We start from the raw sequence: 22,763 nt of genomic DNA on the forward strand, positions 1-22,763 counted from the left end.
ATTATTCGAGCCTGAATATTTAGTGTTGTTTCAAAAGATATGCATTGGGAAATCGACAGAACCACTTGCAGCTAAGAGTGGATTGTTCAGTGACAGAAGACATAGTTCGCTGAATGCTTCTGAATTGCAAATGTGCCCCTGTGACGTTAGAGTGTTTCGGTAACCATGGCCACGCTGGTAGGTCGCGTGTTAAGCGGAATCAGATTTGATAACAAGGAATCACAGATGTACCGCTCCCTACAGACCGCGCTTATCTGATGCTTATCTGAATATATCATCGGTGGCATGAAACAGCTATCCCTGTCTTCACTGAGAGTCGCACATTTAGTCCATACATTCCTCAAATACGGATTGTGAAATCAGTAAACATGAGACTTATGGTTTCAATTAAATCTTGTTTTTTGTTTTTTTTTCCATTTAACCTGTTTTACATCTTTATCTACTTGACAATGGTGCCCTGTCGTTAATAAAGTGTGCATCAATCAAGTGACTACATAAATATCTATCTTCACGTGTTAGTTTCAGCCGTAGCGAATATTTGCAAATTTTGCGGCTTTAAGCAACATTTAGCCCCATCACCTTGTGGTATGTGGAGTGAGTGAGTGAGTGTGTGAATTTCAGGAATAAGACAAATGTTATGGATGTCAACTTCTTCTTTTATTGTTTACACAACGTTTCTGGGCTTCGTCACCTGACGTCAGGTGACGAACAGGCAAGCAATAGCGTTGTGTAAAGAAGTTGACATTCATAAAATTTGTCTTATTCCTGAATATCAACTTCTTAATGCCTCTCAAGAACCTAATGTGAGTTTTAGTTTTGAGCAATATTCCGGCAATATCACGACGGGGGACAACAGATATGTGCTTCAAACATTGTACCCATGTGGGTCTTCGGCGTGACGAGTAACGCTTTAACCATCAGGCTATCCTATACCACTCTTAGTGGAATATGGAGAATTTGTTCATCTGCTGTCTTCTGTCAATGGCTCCTCGCTTATTATACACGTACTTATATATACATATATATTAGAGCAGAAACTTAATTAATAAAGGGGAACATAGTTGAGTATGTACGAGGGCTATGAAGGACTGCATTGCTGGAATTAGAGGTTGAATATCTTTCAACATAGCCCTGCCCGAGATGGACGTTCTTCTACAAATAAAGCTGGAGTGCCTGAATGTCCCTTTAGGAGACGGCTACCTCCTTAACCTGTACTTGTCCCATCAGCTGCATCAGTTCTTCATTCTCACACAGCTACTAAAGAAGAGTAACATCTACTTTTGGCCATGGAGGTCTAGCCATGTTGGAAGGAGTCACCAAGAAGGGATCCTCTAGCATCCTACATGTTACCTTGTCAACTGATGGAACAGACGTCTTCAATCGCTTGACAGTCTTTTGGGCATTTTTTAGATGTTGGTTCTAAGTGGTGATCAAAATATACTGGGTCTACTTGAAATCACTCTCACACTAGATAAGGAACCTGGAACATTTCTGATCTGCAATCGGAAGTCATGGGACCAAGCGAGCTAAAACACTATCCGACTTGGAAAAACGTCTTGTTGTCATCGGTTCTTGATGCAACATGTCCACTTATTAATGCACTCAAACTGTTAATGGTGTACATTCCATCCTTCGTTAATACTGTCAGAACCTTCTGCTAACCCTCGTAATATGTGAAAGCACAGGACATATTATATCAGATGAAAGTTAAAGGAGGAGTATGTTTAGAATCGTCTTCCTTATAAATAGTGGTTGGTTGTGTCAGTGCGATTAATGTGTGTTAAACACAACTCAGACTGTTAATACTCATGTAACACGTAATATTTCGGAGTACACTTTCTCAGTAAAGTTTTTATTCTAGATCTTAGCCTGAGTCCATGCATTTGAGATATGAACATACACACTCAGGCATTTAATCGGCAGCACACAAAGCCAGCCCTCCAGTCCATCAATGTTCTGTTTCTTTGTGTGTTTTGTTCGTATGTAGCAAATGTTGGCCAAATCAGAAACAGGGGAGCAATGCGGCATTTTCTGAAGCATATCAGCTCACTGTTAGAGCTGCACCCCAAAGACGCTGGTCTGGTGGTTGTTGGTTCAGTTCAAAGATTTGTCTCAAACTGTTTGCCTGTTTTAGTAGTATCCGCGTTTACAGCTTACTGCCTAATGAGGTGATACATAGTCGTAACACTATACTCCGTGAAACACACTGTTAAGACAGCTCAGTCACTTCGTACAAAACGTAAGGCACGATGAAAGAGCATCATTTTCACATCGAGTGTTAACAGTGTCATAGATAAGTTTACTTCTTCGCTGAGATAACAATGATTTTTGTACTGTCATCGAGCCCCACCTAGCACTGGTGGCATTGCACAATCAACAGTGATTTGAGCTGTATAACAGTGGTGTGTAAATACTGGGGTCTACACCTGGGAAACTGGGGCCGATGACGTGAGCCCCACGCCACGTACACAGCACGACTGACGTCATGACCACGTGTCTGTACTACCACTGGTTAATGTACATAATGTGTTGTGGTAATAAAACTCTCACGTCGTTCAGGTATACGTCAATTATTCCAGGCTTTTAGTACAGGTATAAATAATAAAACTGAAGTGCGATCACAAAGATTAAACATCAGAAGCAGTGTCGAGAAGGTTTATATGGACTTACAGAACAATGAACCCACTTATGCCTCTCAATAGCCATAATAAATTTGAAAAGTCGTGTTTGGACAGATAAGACTATACCTTATGGGCTGTGCACATATTTCAACACACGCACGCCACTGATGTTCATGGGAGATAACTTGGCAAGACAAAGAGTTTGGAAACTGTAAATTTATGTTATGACAGACTATACTCCATATGTCAATGGTTGTAGTGGGGCTGAATGTACGATGCATGCTTATGGCAGAGCTGTCAAAAAATAGGTTATAAAAGGGTATATATACTGTTCATGTTTTTGACTGTTTTGTCTTATTCCAAACATGCAAACTGTCAGTGAACAGGGTGATAACTGACTTATGGACTAAAGATAGACTTTGTAAACAACCCAGAAAAGTCTGGTTTGGAATGGATCCAAACTACAAGTACCTAGGGCAATCAGTAATATGTTCTGTGCATATCACTAGTCCTAGGTCAATAAATCACTGGATCAACCGCCAGTGAAGTCAATAATTGTACAAGAGTGCATGTTCCTGGGAAGTGTACTACCAAGTATGGAGACCCCATGTATGGCTGTAACACATGCATAATTACATTACACAACAACCATTGTAGATTTATATGATAATTTACTTAAAAGTCACAAACCAAACAATAATAGAGAGCACTATTTAGGGAACAAAAGTCAGAACACCAATATGGTTCAACATCCATGCACCATTTTATATCTTCATGCTACCATCTCAGTGACTATTTCTTTCCCCAAACTTGAAAAAAACCCAACCAACCCTACTTTCGTTCAGCTATTACAAGAGTGTTCACTTCCAAAAAGAAAATACATCATAACACATTATGCAAATGTAGGACACTTCATGATGATAAATTATATCCTCATATATACATCCAGGTTATGAAAGCAGCCAGTGATACAAAATGATTTGGTGATATCTCAGTTCTACATTGGTTTCCTTGCTTACTGTAAGACCGCTGGGAGAAGGTAAGAAGTTCCAGTTACAGTATGTAAACATCCCAAGATTTACAGACTGAGGCATATGCGCACACATACACCTTGTACAAAAAACATTTAAGTAGATAAGCCAAATATTACAGAAATAAATTTTAAAACAAATTTCACATGTTCACAAAATTATCTCCTGGCAGTAATAAACTTGAACAGGAGACGTTTCTTGTACCTGTTTTGCCAACATCTGAAATTTGTTTTAAAATTCCACTGATGTAGCTACAGGATAACTTCTAGTGACAAATCCTGTCACATTTGCTGACAAGAGTAAACATGTGATACACAGTAAACATGTTAAACAGCATTTAGCCCAAAGGCTGCACAGTGGGTTTGAATTGTCACCTGCACACATACAAACCTCACACATTGATATAAGTGTAAATGGTGGTGTAATATGCAACATGGCTGCAACAGTGGTATTTGTTGTTTTTTTAGACGGATTGAAGTAATTTAAGTACATTTGATGAGCACTATTGTTTAAATTGTGTACACAATCTTTCCACCTACAAAAGACAGTTATACTCCCTGGGGAGGTCTCAAAATGGGTGGAAATGCATAACCAAAGGTGAACTTTTCCATGGGACCAAATTTGCAGTATGTGTCAAAATATATAACTTACATAAATAAATGGAAGCAACATAATAGTTTCAATGCGGCTGTTTTGAGGCCAATTCTTCTGTAAGCTGATGTTCTGAAATTATCTCTTACAGATACCAAAATCAGGCACACGGTCAGGAGACCATGTTTTCAAGGAGAGATGCCAAATGGGAACATGTAAAAACAACAATAATTTGTCATGATGCATGGTCACATGAATCTTTGCTTCAGGGGAACTAAAATAAACTGTAAAAAAAACAATGCTCATCAGCTGATACCTGCTCCGAAAATGAATGAAAATATGTGCACTGATGATTAACAATGATTAATGGAGGTATTCATTATCGACCCAAAATCAAGTCAATCACTTCCCTTCAGTGTAAAGAACAATATTGCATAGTTCACACAAAATCAGCCTATCAGTTATATAACTGACAGTCACAGTCTGGAAGCCAATTCGAATGTGAATACATCCAGTGAGCTTAAAAAACTCTGAAACAGTCCTTCATTTTCACAATGCCATGTACCATCCCTTGTACAGTTAGTCCTCATGATCCATGCTGGAAGTATACACACTGCACGGTAACTAAGGCTTTGATCTACTATAAACTGGCTACTTCCAATGAAGATTCGTCACAAATCTCTTTAAAATGAGATCTTTCTCCCTGATGTGATATCAGGAATTTTGAATAACAATATTCCTTCTATGGAACTTCCTTTATTTTGTAGACGAAATGGCGTTCAGAAGCAACTGTACACCAATGGAGGCTGATCATCTATCACATTAAGAAACTGTCATTTAAATGGTTTTTTTTGAGACAGAGAAATGAAAAATACTGAAACACAATGAAAACGCAAACCAATCTTGATTGAGATTGTTTGGCACTTTGCGTTTTCATTGTTTTTCGGAATGTGTTTGAGTCCAGGTCTGACAGATTTGACAGCTACACAGAAAATGTATTAGGTTTGCCCACAATGTTGTTCTGAAGATGCAGGGACCTCTGGGAGATGCCAGTACTGGAATGAACCTTCAGGCTGAACACACACAGAGCTGACTTGTTCAGTGAATGTCATAACTTCATCTTTGACAGGACATGAATATTGAGCAATGTACAACTGACAACACTGGCAATACAGGGTACACTGAGACACAGAAATATAATATATTATTAGAGCAATTCTATCAAGACATATAATTAAGATACTGATAGTCCATTTTTTCATAAGTGAATCTGTTCTTCACAGTTTGTTGAACAGCACAAATTGTTTTACTAACATGTAGGATTGAGATTTACACATACTTCAAGAAATGGGTCTTTCCTAAAGAATTATCACATATTCTCCTGTTCACCAACACATCACCATGGATACCAAGGTGTATGCATAGTACACCATCAGTGTGCATAGGAGTCTTGTGTGGAAAAATAAAATTAAATATTTCTAGTCTATAAAGAAAACCTAAACTTGCCAGGAAAATAATAAAACCCTTAGCAAAATGACAATCCTGAATGAGAGATTTGATTGTACGTGTGTTGTTGCATGTGCTGCCAAGCCATGAGGACACGGCCAGCTGCAACATGGCTGGATGTGACTAGATGTTTAAACTATCAGATACAACAATAGAGACATACACCAATACATACTTTCAGGTAATTACATTGTATTTAAAACTTGAAGGTCACACAGAAACAATCAAAATCTCTGAAATGCCAGCACCATCATATTATACAGTCGACTCTCATTGAAATACATGTATTTAGATATTTTAAGCTGTGGGTCTGTTCGTTAACATCTTTCATGGTTCAATTCCTGGTATTGAGACTCAATTAAATAGAATTCAAGCCAAACACACAGTGACACACACACACTCTCACAGACACTGTCTCCTCCTTAAATCACAGGAGTATCAAGTTAATGTTGAGCAGGTTGTGTGTAAGTGGTCAAATATACATTTCTGGTGAAGCAATATTTTTGGAATGGCAGTTAACGAGAGTCCATTGTAGAAGGGTGTGAAATACCAGAATCAATTAATTGACAGAGATAGTGTCTAGTATATGAAATAGTACTGTACATCTGATGTTGTGTATCGAGGCATCCTGTTTTTCAGTGTCTACCTAGTGGAGATGGAAGGCCATGGGTTGCACCAAGACCATAGAGGAGCACTATCTAACATCATCCCATAACATCCACCATGGAAACTCATGCTATAGATAGAAAGATTATACCCGCATGACTGATTGCTGGCATCTTATGAACACCTCAGAATTCATTCAACTTTGAGAATTCTGGAATGCAAATATAGAAAGTACAGTCAGTTCAGACATATACACAACTTAATCTTCAATGACACACATCCACTACACACAAATCTGTTATAGACAAAGATTTAAAAAATGCAAGAAACATATCCCACCCTTGTTCAAATAACATACATGAAAACTAATCATGAACATGACATCATCCTCCACCCAGCATATGACTATTCCCTAGAGACCACAACTGAAGGGAGACAATCACCCCAGACTGACTACTGCCAGTCGCCATGATGAAATAGCCATGTAATATACACTTGTTTGTTCATATTGTCACCAGGCAGAACTACTGCTACTGATGTAAGTACCAGGCCACTGATCATTAAATTTCCTGTTTAGAGGACCATCCTCGCCACATTGTCAAGGGTAGATACGGTTCACTTACAAAGAATACATATCAGTTAAATGAAATTTCCCTTCAACCTACAGCAGTTTGTCAGTACGTGCAATGTTTATCAAAAGTTGGACAGACCTGAACGATGGTTGATTACAAAAAGTAAACCTCTAAAGATGCTTCATATTTCTATTGAAGATAAGTGTTTGAAATTTGCAGTGATATATGAGGGTACAAGGTCCAGCTAGAGTTGTAACCCTAATCTACATATTGGACGATGCACACTGTCATGCCCAACTACATGTGGTAATCATAGTTCTGTTTTACTTTTTCCTGTTGCAAGTTTGCCATCCTCCACTGCTTGCAAAACCTTGTTCATTGATGTGACAACTGAAACACAAACATTACTAATAAGAAAGGAAAACGCAATGGACAGTACTTGAAAAACATTTCGAGCACACAATGGTATTTGATGGTGTAACAGTAGGTGTCTTATTTCATCTATTCACCACAACATTGCTACTCTTGTGTAAACAGGTCAATAAACAATGAAACAAAACTTTTTCACATAAAAACTTCTGTAAACGATTGTAAGACTGTATGCCATTATTGTGGTGGATATTTGCTATGTTTTCTAATTTGTTTCCTACCGTACTGTGCATCTTTTTAATTTGTACATACACCCAAACAACCCTTGTCTGGAGATCTGGAGATCAGGTTATGTAACAAACACAATACAAGCATTGGTATACGTTGTAACAATTCTATCTGTGTACGTATGAGGTTATTCTAACACATTAGTTATGACTGACACTTACTGTCTTCTGTATCCGGATAGTAGTATCTGTACTTATCATTGCCATTTTCGTTGATGAACTCCTTCCGGACATTACCTTCAGGGTCTGCACACATTAAACCAAGTCACACATTAAACGCACACATAAGTCTGCTTCTGTATCAACTTTGTTTCAAGCCTGATTTTTCATCATTCTATTCACAGACACTCCTTAAACCTATGTAATTCAGGGGAATAACTTGTTTACTATTTTCACCTAGCAAAAGCAACATGATACCTCAACAATCACACAAGCAACATTGACCTCATTCATTGAACATTAGTAATATCATTGTTATTTGTATTAGAGTGAGTGAGCTTAGTTTTACACCATACTCAGCAATATTCCAGCTATATGGTAGCTGTCTGTAAATAACTGAGTTCAGACCAGACAATCCAGTGATCAACAGCATAAGCATTGATCTGTGCAACTGAGAACCAATGACATGTGTCAACCAAGGCAGCAAGTATGACCACCAAATCCTGTTAGTCGCCTCTTACCACAAGTATGTGTTAATGAAGGCCAGTATTCTAACCATGATCTTCACAGGTTCATTCTGTTAGACTCTTAAACTGTAGGAACCCAGAAGCTGATAGGCTTGTGACAAAATACAGAGCATGAGTTTGGTTTTACACCACTTCTAGCAATATCCAGCAATATCACGACAGGGAACACCAGTTATGGGCTTCATACATTGTACCAATATGGGAAATCGAACCCGGGTCTTTGCTTTAACCATTAAGGCGACCATACCACCCCAGAAAATAGACTGCGGTCCTAAAAAAGTACAGGCCCCCTAAATAATTGAAGGAATTACGGCAAATTTGAAGGAATTGCATCTCAAATTTAAATAAAAGCAGCCCACTCGCAAAACAATTGCAGCAATATCAGTAGTCTACCGGTAATAACATAAACACAATGACGCTATCGGAAGCAATGTCGATAATACTTGAAACACGCTTGGCCATCTTCAGAGATTTCTCGGCTCCATTCCGTGATTTGTCGGTCGCGTCCTGAAACTCACACATCAAAACATGGCGTCACTGGACGGAACACCCATCTCGGTGAGTTTTGTTTTTAGTTCCTATTTTCATTGTTATAATCATCCATCTTTGACGACCCATGTTGAATGCGTTGAGGTATGAGGTGTTGTCGGAGCCATAGATTATATTTTTAGGAAAAGATCATCACTGCAGAAGAGCGTCATAAGTCATGCCCCTGGAGGCTTCCAATGTTCATACGTAAACAACATCCAGGGACATGTTTTGATGTGTGAGTTTCAGGACACGACCAACAAATCACGGAACAGAGACGAGAAATCTCCGAAGATGGCCAAGCGTGTTTCAAATGAAATCAAATCTGGGCCAGTGAAATCAGCTTCCAACAGCTTGAACAACAATCACAAACTGATGGCACAATCAACTACAACTAAGACAGCTGGCCCCCTACTCTGCACCAGAATATCACTGTGTACACAGACGTAGGTTTCTGAGAACCTATGCAAATGTTACTATCTCACTGTTCTACCTAAGAAAAGGATCCTCGGTATATATCCACCATCCGGACTGTATTGTTTTTCTGATGGCTCTTCTTCATTCTGAAATATGTCAAAAATGCTTTATATTCGTGTATTTCTACTTAATCACTCAGAAGCGTGTTCCAGCCATGATTGTATCAGTACTATCATATGACAGTACATTAAAGTGGTCAAAAAATGTTAAGAATATAAATCTGATATATTTCAAAACTGCCAAAGAAATTCAATCAAGTGGTTCAGAGTAATGAGACATGAAATCATCAAAGACAACAATGTTTTTGTTTGGGTTCAGAACTCATTTTCTATATTTGGAGATTAACAAAAACATATGTTTCTTGAAATTAGGCTGAGGATGATTGTTTTCAATGTGTCCCAACATGTGAGATAAGCAGTCTTAGCATAATCCACGGAAAGTTACTCAACAAACGTTACCATGATACAAGCATGAAATCATATGCATAGTACATTTTACAGACTCACCTCTGTGTTCACCATGATAAATTGTTTACTGAGTGAAATAATGTCTTTCGTTTCAGCAAATTTAGGTTTTAAGGCTGAAAGGAAGAAAAAATATCAATGAGAATGAGAACAAGTTAATACTAAGTATAATGTTTCAACTATGAATAATGTTCCACTTATGTATAATGTTCCATTTATGTATAATGTTCCAACTATGCATAATGTTCCAACTATGAATAATGTTCCAACTATGAATAATGTTCCACTAATGTATAATGTTCCCACTATGTATAATGTTCCAATTATGTATACTGTTCCTACTATGCATAATGTTCCAACTATGTACATTGTTTCAACTATGCATAATGTTCCAACTATGAATAATGTTCCACTAATGTATAATGTTCCCACTATGTATAATGTTCCAATTATGTATACTGTTCCTACTATGCATAATGTTCCAACTATGTATATTGTTTCAACTCTTGCATAATGTTCCAACTATGTATAATGTTTCAACCATGCAAAATGATACAAATGTGTAATGTTCCAACTATGCATAATGTTCCACTTATGCATAATGTTCCAACTATGTACAGTGTTCCAACTATGCATAATGTTCCATTTATGCATAATGTTCCATTTATGCATAATGTTCCACCTATGTGTAATGTTCCAACTATGCATAATGTTCCATTTGTGCATAATGTTCCACTTATGTGTAATGTTCCAACTATGCATAATGTTCCACTTATGCATAATGTTCCAACTATGTACAATGTTCCAACTATGCATAATGTTCCAACTATGTTCAATGTTCCAACTATGCATAATGTTCCACCTATGTGTAATGTTCCAACTATGCATAATGTTCCACTTATGCATAATGTTCCAACTATGTACAATGTTCCAACGATGCATAATGTTCCAACTATGTACAATGTTCCAACTATGTATAATGTTCCATTTATGCATAATGTTCCAACTATGTTCAATGTTCCAACTATGCATAATGTTCCACTTATGTGTAATGTTCCAACTATGTACAATGTTCCAACTATGCATAATGTTCCACCTATGTGTAATGTTACAACTATGTATAATGTTCCAACTATAAATAATGCTCCACTTATGTATAATGTTCCAACTACGTATAATGTTCCACCTATGTGTAATGTTCCAACTATGTATAATGTTCCACTTATGTATAATGTTCCAACTATGTATAATGTTCCACCTATGTGTAATGTTCCAACTATGCATAATGTTCCAACTATGTATACTGTTCCTACTATGTATAATGTTCCAACTACGTATAATGTTCCTACTATGCATAATGTTCCAACTATGTATAATGTTCCAACTATGAATAATGTTCCAACTATGAATAATGTTCCACTTATGTATAATGTTCCACCTATGTGTAATGTTCCAACTATGTATAATGTTCCAACTATGCATAATGTTCCACTTATGTATAATGTCCCACTTATGTATGTTCCAACTATGCATAATGTTCCAACTATGTATACTGTTCCTACTATGTATAATGTTCCAACTACGTATAATGTTCCTACTATGCATAATGTTCCACTTATGCATAATGTTCCAACTATGTACAATGTTCCAACTATGCATAATGTTCCATTTATGCATAATGTTCCATTTATGCATAATGTTCCTACTATGTACAATGTTCCAACTATGCATAATGTTCCATTTATGCATAATGTTCCACCTATGTGTAATGTTCCAACTATGCATAATGTTCCACTTATGCATAATGTTCCAACTATGTACAATGTTCCAACTATGCATAATGTTCCAACTATGTTCAATGTTCCAACTATGCATAATGTTCCACCTATGTGTAATGTTCCAACTATGCATAATGTTCCACTTATGCATAATGTTCCAACTATGTACAATGTTCCAACTATGCATAATGTTCCAACTATGTACAGTGTTCCAACTATGTATAATGTTCCATTCATGCATAATGTTACAACTATGTTCAATGTTCCAACTATGCATAATGTTCCACTTATGTGTAATGTTCCAACTATGCATAATGTTCCACTTATGCATAATGTTCCAACTATGTACAATGTTACAACAATGCATAATGTTCCAACTATGTATAATGTTTCAACCATGCATAATCTTACAAATGTATAATGTTCGAACTATGTATACTGTTCCCACTATGTATAATGTTCCAACTACGTATAATGTTCCTACTATGCATAATGTTCCAACTATGTATAATGTTCCAACTATGAATAATGTTCCACTTATGTATAATGTTCCACCTATGTGTAATGTTCCAACTATGTATAATGTTCCAACTATGCATAATGTTCCACTTATGTATAATGTCCCACTTATGTATGTTCCAACTATGCATAATGTTCCAACTATGCATAATGTTCCACAAAAGTATAACATTCCAACTATGTATAATGTTCCAACCATGCATAATGTTCCAACTATAAATAATGTTCCACTTATGTATAATGTTTCAACTACGTATAATGTTCCACCTATGTGTAATGTTCCAACTATGTATAATGTTCCACTTATGTATAATGTTCCAACTATGTATAATGTTCCAACTATGTGTAATGTTCCAACTATGCATAATGTTCTACTTATGTATAATGTTCCAACTACGTATAATGTTCCACCTATATGTAATGTTCCAACTATGTATAATGTTCCACTTATGTATAATGTTCCAACTATGTATAATGTTCCAACTATGTGTAATGTTCCAACTATGCATAATGTTCCACTTATGCATAATGTTCCAACTATGTACAATCTTCCAACTATGTATAGTGTTCCATTTATGCATAATGTTCCAACTATGTACAATGTTCCAACTATGCATAATGTTCCAACTATGTATAATGTTTCAACCATGCATAATGTTACAAATGCATAATGTTCCAACTATGTATACTGTTCCCACTATGTATAATGTTCCAACTACGTATAATGTTCCTACTATGCATAATGTTCCAACTATGTATAATGTTCCAACTATGAATAATGTTTCAACCATGCATAATGTTACAAATGTATAATGTTCGAACTATGTATACTGTTCCCACTATGTATAATGTTCCAACTACGTATAATGTTCCTACTATGCATAATGTTCCAACTATGTATAATGTTCCAACTATGAATAATGTTCCACTAATGTATAATGTTCCAACTATGCATAATGTTCCACTTATGTATAATGTCCCATTTATGTATGTTCCAACTATGCATAATGTTCCAACTATGTATACTGTTCCTACTATGTATAATGTTCCAACTACGTATAATGTTCCTACTATGCATAATGTTCCAACTATGTATAATGTTCCAACTATGTATAATGTTCCACCTATGTGTAATGTTCCACTTATGTATAATGTTCCACCTATGTGTAATGTTCCAACTATGTATAATGTTCCAACTATGCATAATGTTCCACTTATGTATAATGTCCCACTTATGTATGTTCCAACTATGCATAATGTTCCAACTATGTATACTGTTCCACTTATGCATAATGTTCCAACTATGTATAATGTTTCAACCATGCATAATGTTACATATGTATAATGTTCCAACTATGTATAATGTTTAAAATCATGTGGTTGATTAATATCAAGCAATTGAAAGTTTGTCAAGTCAGAAAGCTGTACGCTTTACTCTTGCCCGCCAACAAAACCACAGACATGTTACATAAATCTTTCGCCAGAGCAATGCAGTGAACTGATTGCATTGCATTGCCATCAACTGCTCCCATGGGTTAGGTGATGGTGTCACCATGCAGATTTTTACCAGACCCTGCAGTTCATGTTTGTGAGTGTGGAGCAAGCATTTTGGAAGCCTGCAGTATATATATTGAATGGCTTGTCCCATACCTCGCATCCAAGATAGAAAATGCTATTTAGATTTGTTATCAATGAGTACCAACATGCCAACCCACAGAATTAACATATTTAAATCACCTGACATAAGTGGTTTAACATCCAAGTAAATTGGAGAACAATAAAGAACAAGTCAAGAGCTAACAGTTACGACAAGTGATTTTGACGGAATCGTCTATGACAAGTTGTAACTCAGAAGCTAGGCAAGGCAGATAACAAGATTAAATGACAGTAGATTGTGAATGCATAAATCTTACATTTTTTCACAACAATTGTCACAATTTCAGGTTTAGACAAATCTGTAAACAAGATAATTTGCCCCCAGAAATGTACATGGATTCTACAGTGCCCCTCTTATCAATACCTCACATTACGTCACTGAGACGTGCCCCTCTGATTGGGAGAAAATTGTACACTGTTGTCTCTTTAAGGTCTCTTTAAGTTAATTAAATGTCAAAATGAGTAGTTTTAAATACAGGGTTTCACATATATCAATTCCAATAAATCAATAATGCATTTTTACCCTCCTAGTCCTAGAGTATACGTGATCTTTAAAATATTCATACCTTTGCAAGCACCACACCATGACTTGTGAATAACAAGCATCAATGGCTTGTTCCTGAAATGTAATTACAAACATTCAAAGATTATGACCTTTCATAATTTTCTATTCTTGGTAAGCAGAGTGTCATACAGTGTACTGGCCATATACTGTACTGGCAGAAAGAAGATCTCTTTTAAACTTTCACTTTTTCTTTACGTTGGTGCAAAAACTTAAACACAAGACAACAGTCTGTCCTGGTCATCTGTTGTGCCTTTCACATATAGGCAAAAGTAGAGAAAAAACAATATCAATTGATAGAAAACATCAGTGACAAGACCAACTGTGTTTGCAAACAAGTGACTACCGTGTGTCTGACTTCCATTTTTGTTTGTGAAAGCTGTAGGTTTGGATGTCACTGGTTAAGAATCTTAACCAGATAAATAAGAGTGTCTGGTTAAAACCCAATTTGTTTACCAACAGCATCATACAGCTGTAATACTGCTGAAATAAATATCTCTGTTAATGACATAGTCACAATTGTACAATTAACTCTGCTTCTGGCAGAGATGTCTAATGAATAGAGAAAAGGTTTTCTGGCTTCTAGAATCTGTTATTAGTGTTAACTGAGAAAGTATAAAGAAAGTATCTTAACGATAACACATTACATATTCCAGCAAGCGTAATAAATAATAGCTGTCTGCTGTTATCCAAAATACCATGTTACACTGATACATCATATTCAATGAGCAAAGTATTTTGTAATTGTATTTTAAAACCATTTCGATGAAATACTTACTGTTCCTTAGCTTTTGCCAATCCATCTTGTAAGTTCACCCAGTCAATGTCATCACCCCATCCTGTACATGCAGGAAGAATGTCATTGACAAGCTGAACCATCTTAACAACATACCATAACAATCTGGGCACAACTAACAAATGTCTCTTCCTTAGCGATACTCTTTCAGGATCTGTACTGTCAAACAGCATTGAATGCCTTGGTAATTTCAGGAAACTGTTTGGTAAGTTGAGTAAGTACTGCACAGTTCATGAGATTATAGACCCCCAACAGTTAGTCAGGAAACTGTACATAACCAGTGAAAAGTACATAGTTATCTATAGTTTGAATAATTTATAAATTAATTCTCTATCTATACCACTATTAGTGTATGCTGTATAGTTTACCACCAGCATATTCCTTATTTCACAACACTGAGATCCACTGAATCATTCTATGAAATTATTAAGTTACACCAGAAAACACACCCACAAGTTTTGACTTTTCCAATTAGTTGTTTTGACTTACTTTTGTGGCAGCTGGCTGTTCATAATTAGTTTCATATTGTTAACAATTTATAGAATGATTCCTAGAATACAGGCCTCGACAAGTCAAGGTCCTGAAGACATTACAAACAGCAATCACCAGGAAGATAATTGTTCACTGGTCAAAGCAATATCAAGCTATCAACTGATCAATAAGCTGATAATTGTGTTACTTCAGACCCGTAAATAAGCTTAAAATTGCTCTACTTGAGACTGATCAATGAGCCGATAATTGTTTTACTTGACATGTATAGAGTGGTGAAGTTCAGCAGTGTACAACATTACACATCCTCGAAACAAAGACAAAACACAAATTTCCTTGAAAATGTGTTGTTTTAACAATAATACTTGTCAAAAGTAAAATAGAAAGGAAAGAGTTCCGACCGTTACAGCCTCTTTTTACATAGAATAATTCCACCTTCAGCTGTGTAATATTCCAACAATGAAATAAGTTGATTGTTCTAGTTTATCGAATGTATGTTTAGGATCAGGTATGCATGTCAGCTTGTAATTTTGGCTTTTGATTGGGGTGGGGGTACGGGCGTATAATACTCGCACCATTCAGCTGATTATGTAACGTTTTGAAACGTGGCTATCAGTTTGACACGACACCTTAGATTTTTATGGTCCAGTGATGACGTTTATCATACAGAGATGTCACAATGGAATTTTTTTAAATTTAACAATAAATCTTTAAAATACGAAAGTTATTAAACACTAGGCGGACTTGATTTAAACATAAGCTACAAATACGCACCTCTGGCATATTGGTTCGCTCTAGAAAGTGTCAGACAGGTGAAAACAATCACAGATATCCACGCAAGCATCCCGGTGTCCGCCATTGTTATTGTACACGTGATGTTCATTCAAATATTTAAACATGAGGTGTGCCGAATCCGACAATTAACTCAAGAGAACTATATGATACATAACCTATGTAGATAATGTGTAAGTGTGACACTTTTCTAGGCATAATTGCACTAGTATAATACGGATTTCGTTTTAGGAACATCACGCATTAGTTCAGCACTAAATCGCCCCAACTTCCGTTTTCTCCACATGGTAAATTTGTCAACAAAATAAACGATGGCAAATTCTTTTGGAGACGATTTATTTGATGTTTTTGATGAAACACCTGAAGCAAACCCTGCCAAGCATATCGAGGGAAAAGATGCTTCTTCTGTCGAGAACTTAAGCGACGAGAAAAGGTACTTGTTCGTTCTCGAAGGGCATGGTTGATAGACTCGCAATTTTAGAAAAACGAAAGAAGGTACAAATAATTACTAATACATGTTCCAATAGATAAGGCTCCAGATAAGGCGCGTATTTGCGTACTTTACTCAATAAAAATTACATTTGCTCAATTAATTTCAAGTCTGGGAGTACAAAAGGACGGAATAGAATCACTTAAAGGACCACTAAACTCAATTTTTTGGGTACTCTTTTTATCACTGCATATGAAAGACTTTTGGTTAGTCATAAACGAAACACCATTTTCCTTTTTAAAAAAATTGTGGTTAATTAATACCAGGCGCTTAAAAGTTGCTAAAAAGCCGTCTGCTTCTCTCTCGCCCACAAACGAAACCGCAGACAGGTTACGTAACTCTGTCGCCAGAGCCGTACAGTGACGTCATAGAAGGAACGTTTTCCAGTTAAATGTATAGAAAATGTGTAGGAAGCTCGTCATTTTGCTGATTTCTCGACGTCACCAAAGACACACCGAATTGTTGTGTTGGCGTCAATTGTTCCTTGGGGTCAAATGATGGTGTCACTATGCACAGATTTCCACTGGACCCCATAGTTTGTGCTTATACAGGTTGTTTGTATGTGCGAAGTGAGCTTAATGGAAGCCTGTGGTATATACTAAATACCCTACCACGCTTCCAGGATAGAAAATGGAGTTCAAGTTTCATTGAGTTTATAAAATCAAAACTGCTTACTACACATTGCTGACCAAAAGGATTTTGCATGGAAATAATGCTTTCTTCCTTGGAAGCGAGGTTGTGGTCAAAGTGACAATATTATCGTAAGTAATATTATATTGACCCCTTATATTGACCGATTCCAAGAGTGAAATTGTTATGTAATAAGCAATGTCATGTAAAATCCTAATGTCCATCAAGAAAATACATATTTTACTACTAGTAGAAAGTAATTGTCATTTTGTAAGTCAGTGAAAACAGACTTAAATAGCATTCATCCCAAGACCAGGCGCCACCATTTTTGAAAATCGTGAAGTCAAATCCATTTGAATTAATGAGATTATGTATGGTTTGTTCTCATCAAGTTAGAAAATCAAAACTACATAAATATGTATTTGAATCATTACCAAAAGGAGTTTGCATGACACAACCTGTGACATAACCTAAGCGAGGTCGGGGTCGAAGTGAAATTATTGCGCAATAAATTTCTTCACTTGCTAAATTTACTTGGTTTGTGACGTTCACTCACCAGTATGTAGACACTTGTCAATAAACGTCTTTATACTTGGTCTCAAAATCCTAATTACTTTATAATCATACTTGTATGCATTTTGAAACTTATTACAATTATTATTATTATCGATCATCACCTGTGACACCTATTAGTCCTTTATTGTTATTTCTACAAGTCGATTGAAAGCCAATTTTGACCCTCAACTAAACGACCTTGACACAAATGGTTGACGATAGCAAGCGTTTATGTGTACCTTTATGTGACCTTATCATCCTTGCTATTGCCCACCATTTGTGTCAAGATCGTTCAGTCGAGGGTAAAAATTGGCTTTCAACTGACATCTAGAAATTACAATACAGAACTGTTTTTTTCCTAAAATACCTCTACATGAGAGCCAGGTAAACAAAGAACACTATTCTGGCCTTAATTCACCAATGTTTAGTTATTGTCTTTCCTGCAGAGCTGAAGACCTTCTTCGACAGATTGTAGGAAAAACTAAGAGGGCGGCAGGGACTGAATTTGAATCCCAGGAGTCAAAGAAGCAAAAAACAGAGGATGGTGTTAGGTGGGTATTACTTGTGATTAACCTTTTTCTTGTGAAAAAGGTTTGGGGCAGTGGGGTAGCCTACTGGTTAAAATATTTGCTTGTCACGCAGAAGGCCTGTTTTTGATTCCCCACATGGGTGCAATGTGTGAAGCCCAATTTTGATGTCTCCCACGGTGATATTGCTCGAGTATTGCTAAAAGCAGCTTAACACTTAACTCACTCAAAGTAGTATAGACAGTGGTAGAACAGGTTCAGGTCCTCCCCAGAGCCTTAGTTTAAAAAACCCAGGTCCACTTGAAAGTGAGTATTTCATAAACTATTTGACTGATTTTAATCAAATTTTGCATGCACATCCAGAGTAGTATAGACAATGGTGAAATGGGACTGGAGCCTTCCCAGAGCTTTAATGTATTAAATTAAGGCTCTAGGGAGAACCTGAGGCCATTCCACCATTTTCTGTTCTTCTCTCATATACTCAACCAGTTTTCAGGACACATCATGACGAAGTATGTAATATACACTAGTGAGGTACTCGTGATAGTATAGTGGTACTATACACAAGATATTACTCATGATGGAGATGATATATACAAACAAATCTGTTGTGTAGTTTATTTGTGGTTGTCTGGTTGTTTCAGTGATGCCAATACAGAAGTCTTGCCTCGAATCCAAGTACACAGAGTGGAAACAGTTGAGGCCTGTTTGCATGAGGTAAGAAGAACACAATGAACCTTCAACTTCTGCTATTCATGAATGGAATACATAAAGAATACACAATCCTTGGTCAAATGCATCATGTCTGTCTGTCTGTCACTGTGTGTGAGGGTATGCATGTTTTATCTAGGATTGCATTTTTGCAATAAAGTACAGATTCTACAACTTTTTTAGGGGTTGATTCCTATCTGAGATTTGACCCCACACTCTCTAAGTATGGTGCTTTATTGCTAGCACATAAAGTCAGCATTCTAACCCACCACAGCTTCCATATAGGATAAGACATATATTTCTCTAATGAAGCATGTGTCATCAGCTAACTAGTTTTATCTGTTCTTAAACTCTTAAAGCATTTTCTGCTAATACTTTTCTGTTAGGAGTTAAGAATTAACATATTACGAGATCCGGTAGTGTTCATCTTTTTCAGCTAATTACATTTTCTGTTTCTGTATAAGGGGATAGTTGTGTTCTTGTGGGTATGGGTGTGTATGTGTGGGTGGGGGGATGGGGTAGGTATGGGTGTGTATGTGTCGGGCATGGGAGCTGGGGATTGGGGTAGAGTGGGTGGGTTGGAAGAACATAGATAAGCATAAGGTAAGTATAAAAGGACTGTTGCATATTTCCCCAAATGCTCACATTTATACATAATAAGATTGTGAATGTTAAAATTATTATATTATAATCCATATTTTTGTCCGTGCTTACAAATTGGAATATCTTAAGAACTGTTGACTAGATTCTTTTCATATTTTGTACCTAGGTTTATCACAGTATAAATTGTAAACTATTATGATGCGACTTTGACTTTTCAAAATGCCAATTTTGAAACTTCTACAAATATTGGTCATCCTTCCATGATGTCTTTGCAAGTTTTGATAAGTAACTCAGTACAATACTATGTCATGCTCAGTACAATTTTAATGTGTGAAGCCCATTTTTTGGTGTCCCTCGCCGTGATATTGCTGGAATATTGCTAAAAGCGGTGTAAAACTAAACTCACTCAGTACAATACTATGTCCTGTACTGTGAGAACTGTGTGGACAACTGAAAGAAGTACATACACTACTAATGCTGCACCATGTGATGTATCCCATACTATAAAAACTGTATGTACAGTTATGCATGTGTAGTATTCTCTATGGTTAAGCTATGTACATTGCTATGTCAGGAGATGTGCTGTTTTATGCGATACCTTTGACACTGTATGAACTGTGTACATCTCTGCTTTATGTGATATTTCATGCTAAAACAAACTATGTTTTCTCAATGTCATGTCCGATGTATTCATTGCTTGAGAGTTGCACTAGATTGTTATGAAGTGTGATATATCTCATACTATAGTAACCTGAAGTGGTGCCTTTTGCTATTTACAGGTTTTTGGGATTTATTATTTTCTCGGTTTCCATGGAAGCGTTTCGGACATAGTTTCAAAAGTGAGAGCTGTTTCGTTTCCGGAGCACATCTCAAAAACTTTATAATATCTGTCAGCAAAAGTTGGTAGATATGTGTGGCAGACCCCCAAATGGTGCCTATTGCTATTTACAGATTTTGTGATTTATTATTTTCTGGGTTTCCATGGAAACGTTTCAGACTTAGTCTCAAAATGGAGGGATGGACTGCGTTTCCGGAGCACAAGTCAAAAACTTCTAAATATCTTTCTGCAAAACTTGGCAGATATGTAGGGGAAACCGGAAAGTGGTACCATTTGCTATTTACAGAGTTTTGTGATTTATCATTTTCCCAGTTTCAGTGGAAACAATTCTGACTTAGTCTCAAAATTGAGGGATGGGCTTTGCTTCCGGAGCACAACTCAAAAACTAGTCAATATCTTACAGCAAATTGGCAGACATTTGAAGCAGACCACAAATGGTGCCTTTTGCTATTTACAGTGTTTTATTTTTCTTGGTTTCCATGGAAACAATTCTGACTTAGTCTCAAAATGGAGGGATAGGCTTCGTTTCCAGTGGATTTTTGTGACTTTCAAGGTCACAGTGACACTTTCAATATGATTACCTGCATGTTAAGATTGTGTCAGCAAGATGTCTCAAGAATGGTTTACTGGATTTTCTTCATATAGTTTCAGGACGGCTTTAGAATTAATTTTTTATGAACAGTTCTTTATGTATAGTTTTGCATATTTCATACACCGTGACATTCATGTGAATGTCAAACTGAGACCATTTGTAGTAAAGGTAACAATCGATTGTTGTAATTTGTAAGTTACATTATAGCCATTATCCAACCAATATGTAATTACAAATGCAGACATGTATTGTTTTGAGGTTCTAGTCACATCATGGAGACACCAACTGGTTAAGCTTTTGGGAGTAAGAATGTGACAAGGCTTGCCTTATGTTTCCAGGTGGCAGTACCCCCAGATGAAGAGTTTGTACCCCTCAAACCCTCACAGAAGAAGGCTGCTAAAGACTTCCCCTTTATCCTGGATCCATTTCAGAAGGAGGCCATTCTATGTCTTGAGAACAACCAGTCTGTGCTGGTGTCGGCTCACACATCAGCTGGAAAGACTGTTGTAGCTGTGTAAGTAGGCTTTTGTACATGTATCCACCATATTTTATGCATGTCAACCTTGACCTCTGAAGTGATCTGGCTTCCATTGTTGTCTCCAGTTATGCTATCGCCATGTCGCTACAAGTGAAGCAGAGGGTCATCTACACTACTCCCATCAAGGCTTTAAGTAATCAGAAATACCGAGAGCTATTTGAAGAGTTTCAGGACGTGGGGCTGATGACTGGAGACGTCACCATCAATCCTACTGCCAGCTGCCTCGTCATGACTACAGAGGTAGGAAACCCTTGTTTTGATCATTTGTAAGTCTTTTCCCATATACCCTCATGGTGAAACTGATTTTGAATAACCTACTTTAATTTCAGATTTTGAGAAGCATGTTGTATCGTGGATCTGAAGTGATGCGAGAGGTCGCTTGGGTTATATTTGACGAGATTCATTACATGAGAGACAAAGGTAAGAGGAGATAACACTGCGTGCATAATCCTTCAAAGAAGTTGGATATGAATGAACAGATCACATCTCCTTTTGTTTGCCTGACACGAAGTAGAATGCATGATAAGGGCTCAGCATACATTGATATGTTTCGTTTGATCTTGTCCTCTGTAATTTGTGTCACCTAATTTGCTATTGACATATTTGAACGATTTTGTGTTCGTTGTATCTTCCAGAGAGAGGTGTAGTCTGGGAAGAAACCATTATTTTGCTGCCTGACAACGTCCACTACGTGTTCCTGTCTGCAACCATTCCCAACGCCCGTCAGTTTGCAGAGTGGATCTGTCACTTACACAAACAGGTATCATACTCTTGCTTCACCAGGGAATTGAGAAGTGGTGGACTTTGTTCAAAACACCATAGACATTTATCCTCAAAACTTATCTCTGATACCAGTGTTTGGGAACTCAAGGGCTTAAGGCACAAAGTTGTTTTTAGACTCTACCCTAAGCTCCACTATCCAGAATGAAGATGCAGTTGTCAGCTTATC

The 22,763-nt window shown here is 36.9% G+C and overlaps 2 protein-coding genes across 3 annotated transcripts in view; one reads left to right on the top strand and one right to left on the bottom strand.

Annotated features, from left to right (window-relative positions):
* Positions 1-3,272: 3,272 nt before the first annotated feature.
* Positions 3,273-16,406, bottom strand: LOC137290400 (thioredoxin domain-containing protein 12-like). 2 transcript variants are annotated; one of them, XM_067821307.1, is made up of 8 exons: positions 16,313-16,406; positions 15,032-15,092; positions 14,258-14,310; positions 9,781-9,854; positions 9,291-9,360; positions 7,746-7,829; positions 7,255-7,317; positions 3,273-6,566 (listed from the first exon to the last, which is right to left on the bottom strand). In XM_067821307.1, exons 1-8 carry the CDS (start codon positions 16,395-16,397, stop codon positions 6,541-6,543), a joined length of 516 nt encoding a protein of 171 aa, XP_067677408.1. In that variant the 5' UTR covers positions 16,398-16,406; the 3' UTR covers positions 3,273-6,540. The 2 variants fall into 2 exon arrangements, with proteins under 2 accessions (XP_067677408.1, XP_067677409.1); XM_067821308.1 differs by lacking the exon at positions 3,273-6,566 and having other exon boundaries at positions 7,151-7,317; positions 16,313-16,401.
* Positions 16,407-16,570: 164 nt separating this feature from the next.
* The window catches only part of LOC137290401 (exosome RNA helicase MTR4-like), a 43,534-nt gene continuing 37,341 nt past the window's right edge, over positions 16,571-22,763 (top strand). The window contains exons 1-7 of the mRNA XM_067821309.1: positions 16,571-16,763; positions 18,452-18,556; positions 19,177-19,249; positions 21,615-21,790; positions 21,880-22,054; positions 22,144-22,234; positions 22,450-22,574. Coding sequence (XP_067677410.1) covers positions 16,642-16,763; positions 18,452-18,556; positions 19,177-19,249; positions 21,615-21,790; positions 21,880-22,054; positions 22,144-22,234; positions 22,450-22,574 — 867 coding nt within the window. The 5' untranslated portion in view covers positions 16,571-16,641. The remainder of the gene's footprint in view (positions 16,764-18,451; positions 18,557-19,176; positions 19,250-21,614; positions 21,791-21,879; positions 22,055-22,143; positions 22,235-22,449; positions 22,575-22,763) is intronic.

The sequence above is a fragment of the Haliotis asinina genome, chromosome 7 (assembly GCF_037392515.1).
Source record: "Haliotis asinina isolate JCU_RB_2024 chromosome 7, JCU_Hal_asi_v2, whole genome shotgun sequence".
Lineage (NCBI taxonomy): Eukaryota > Metazoa > Mollusca > Gastropoda > Lepetellida > Haliotidae > Haliotis > Haliotis asinina.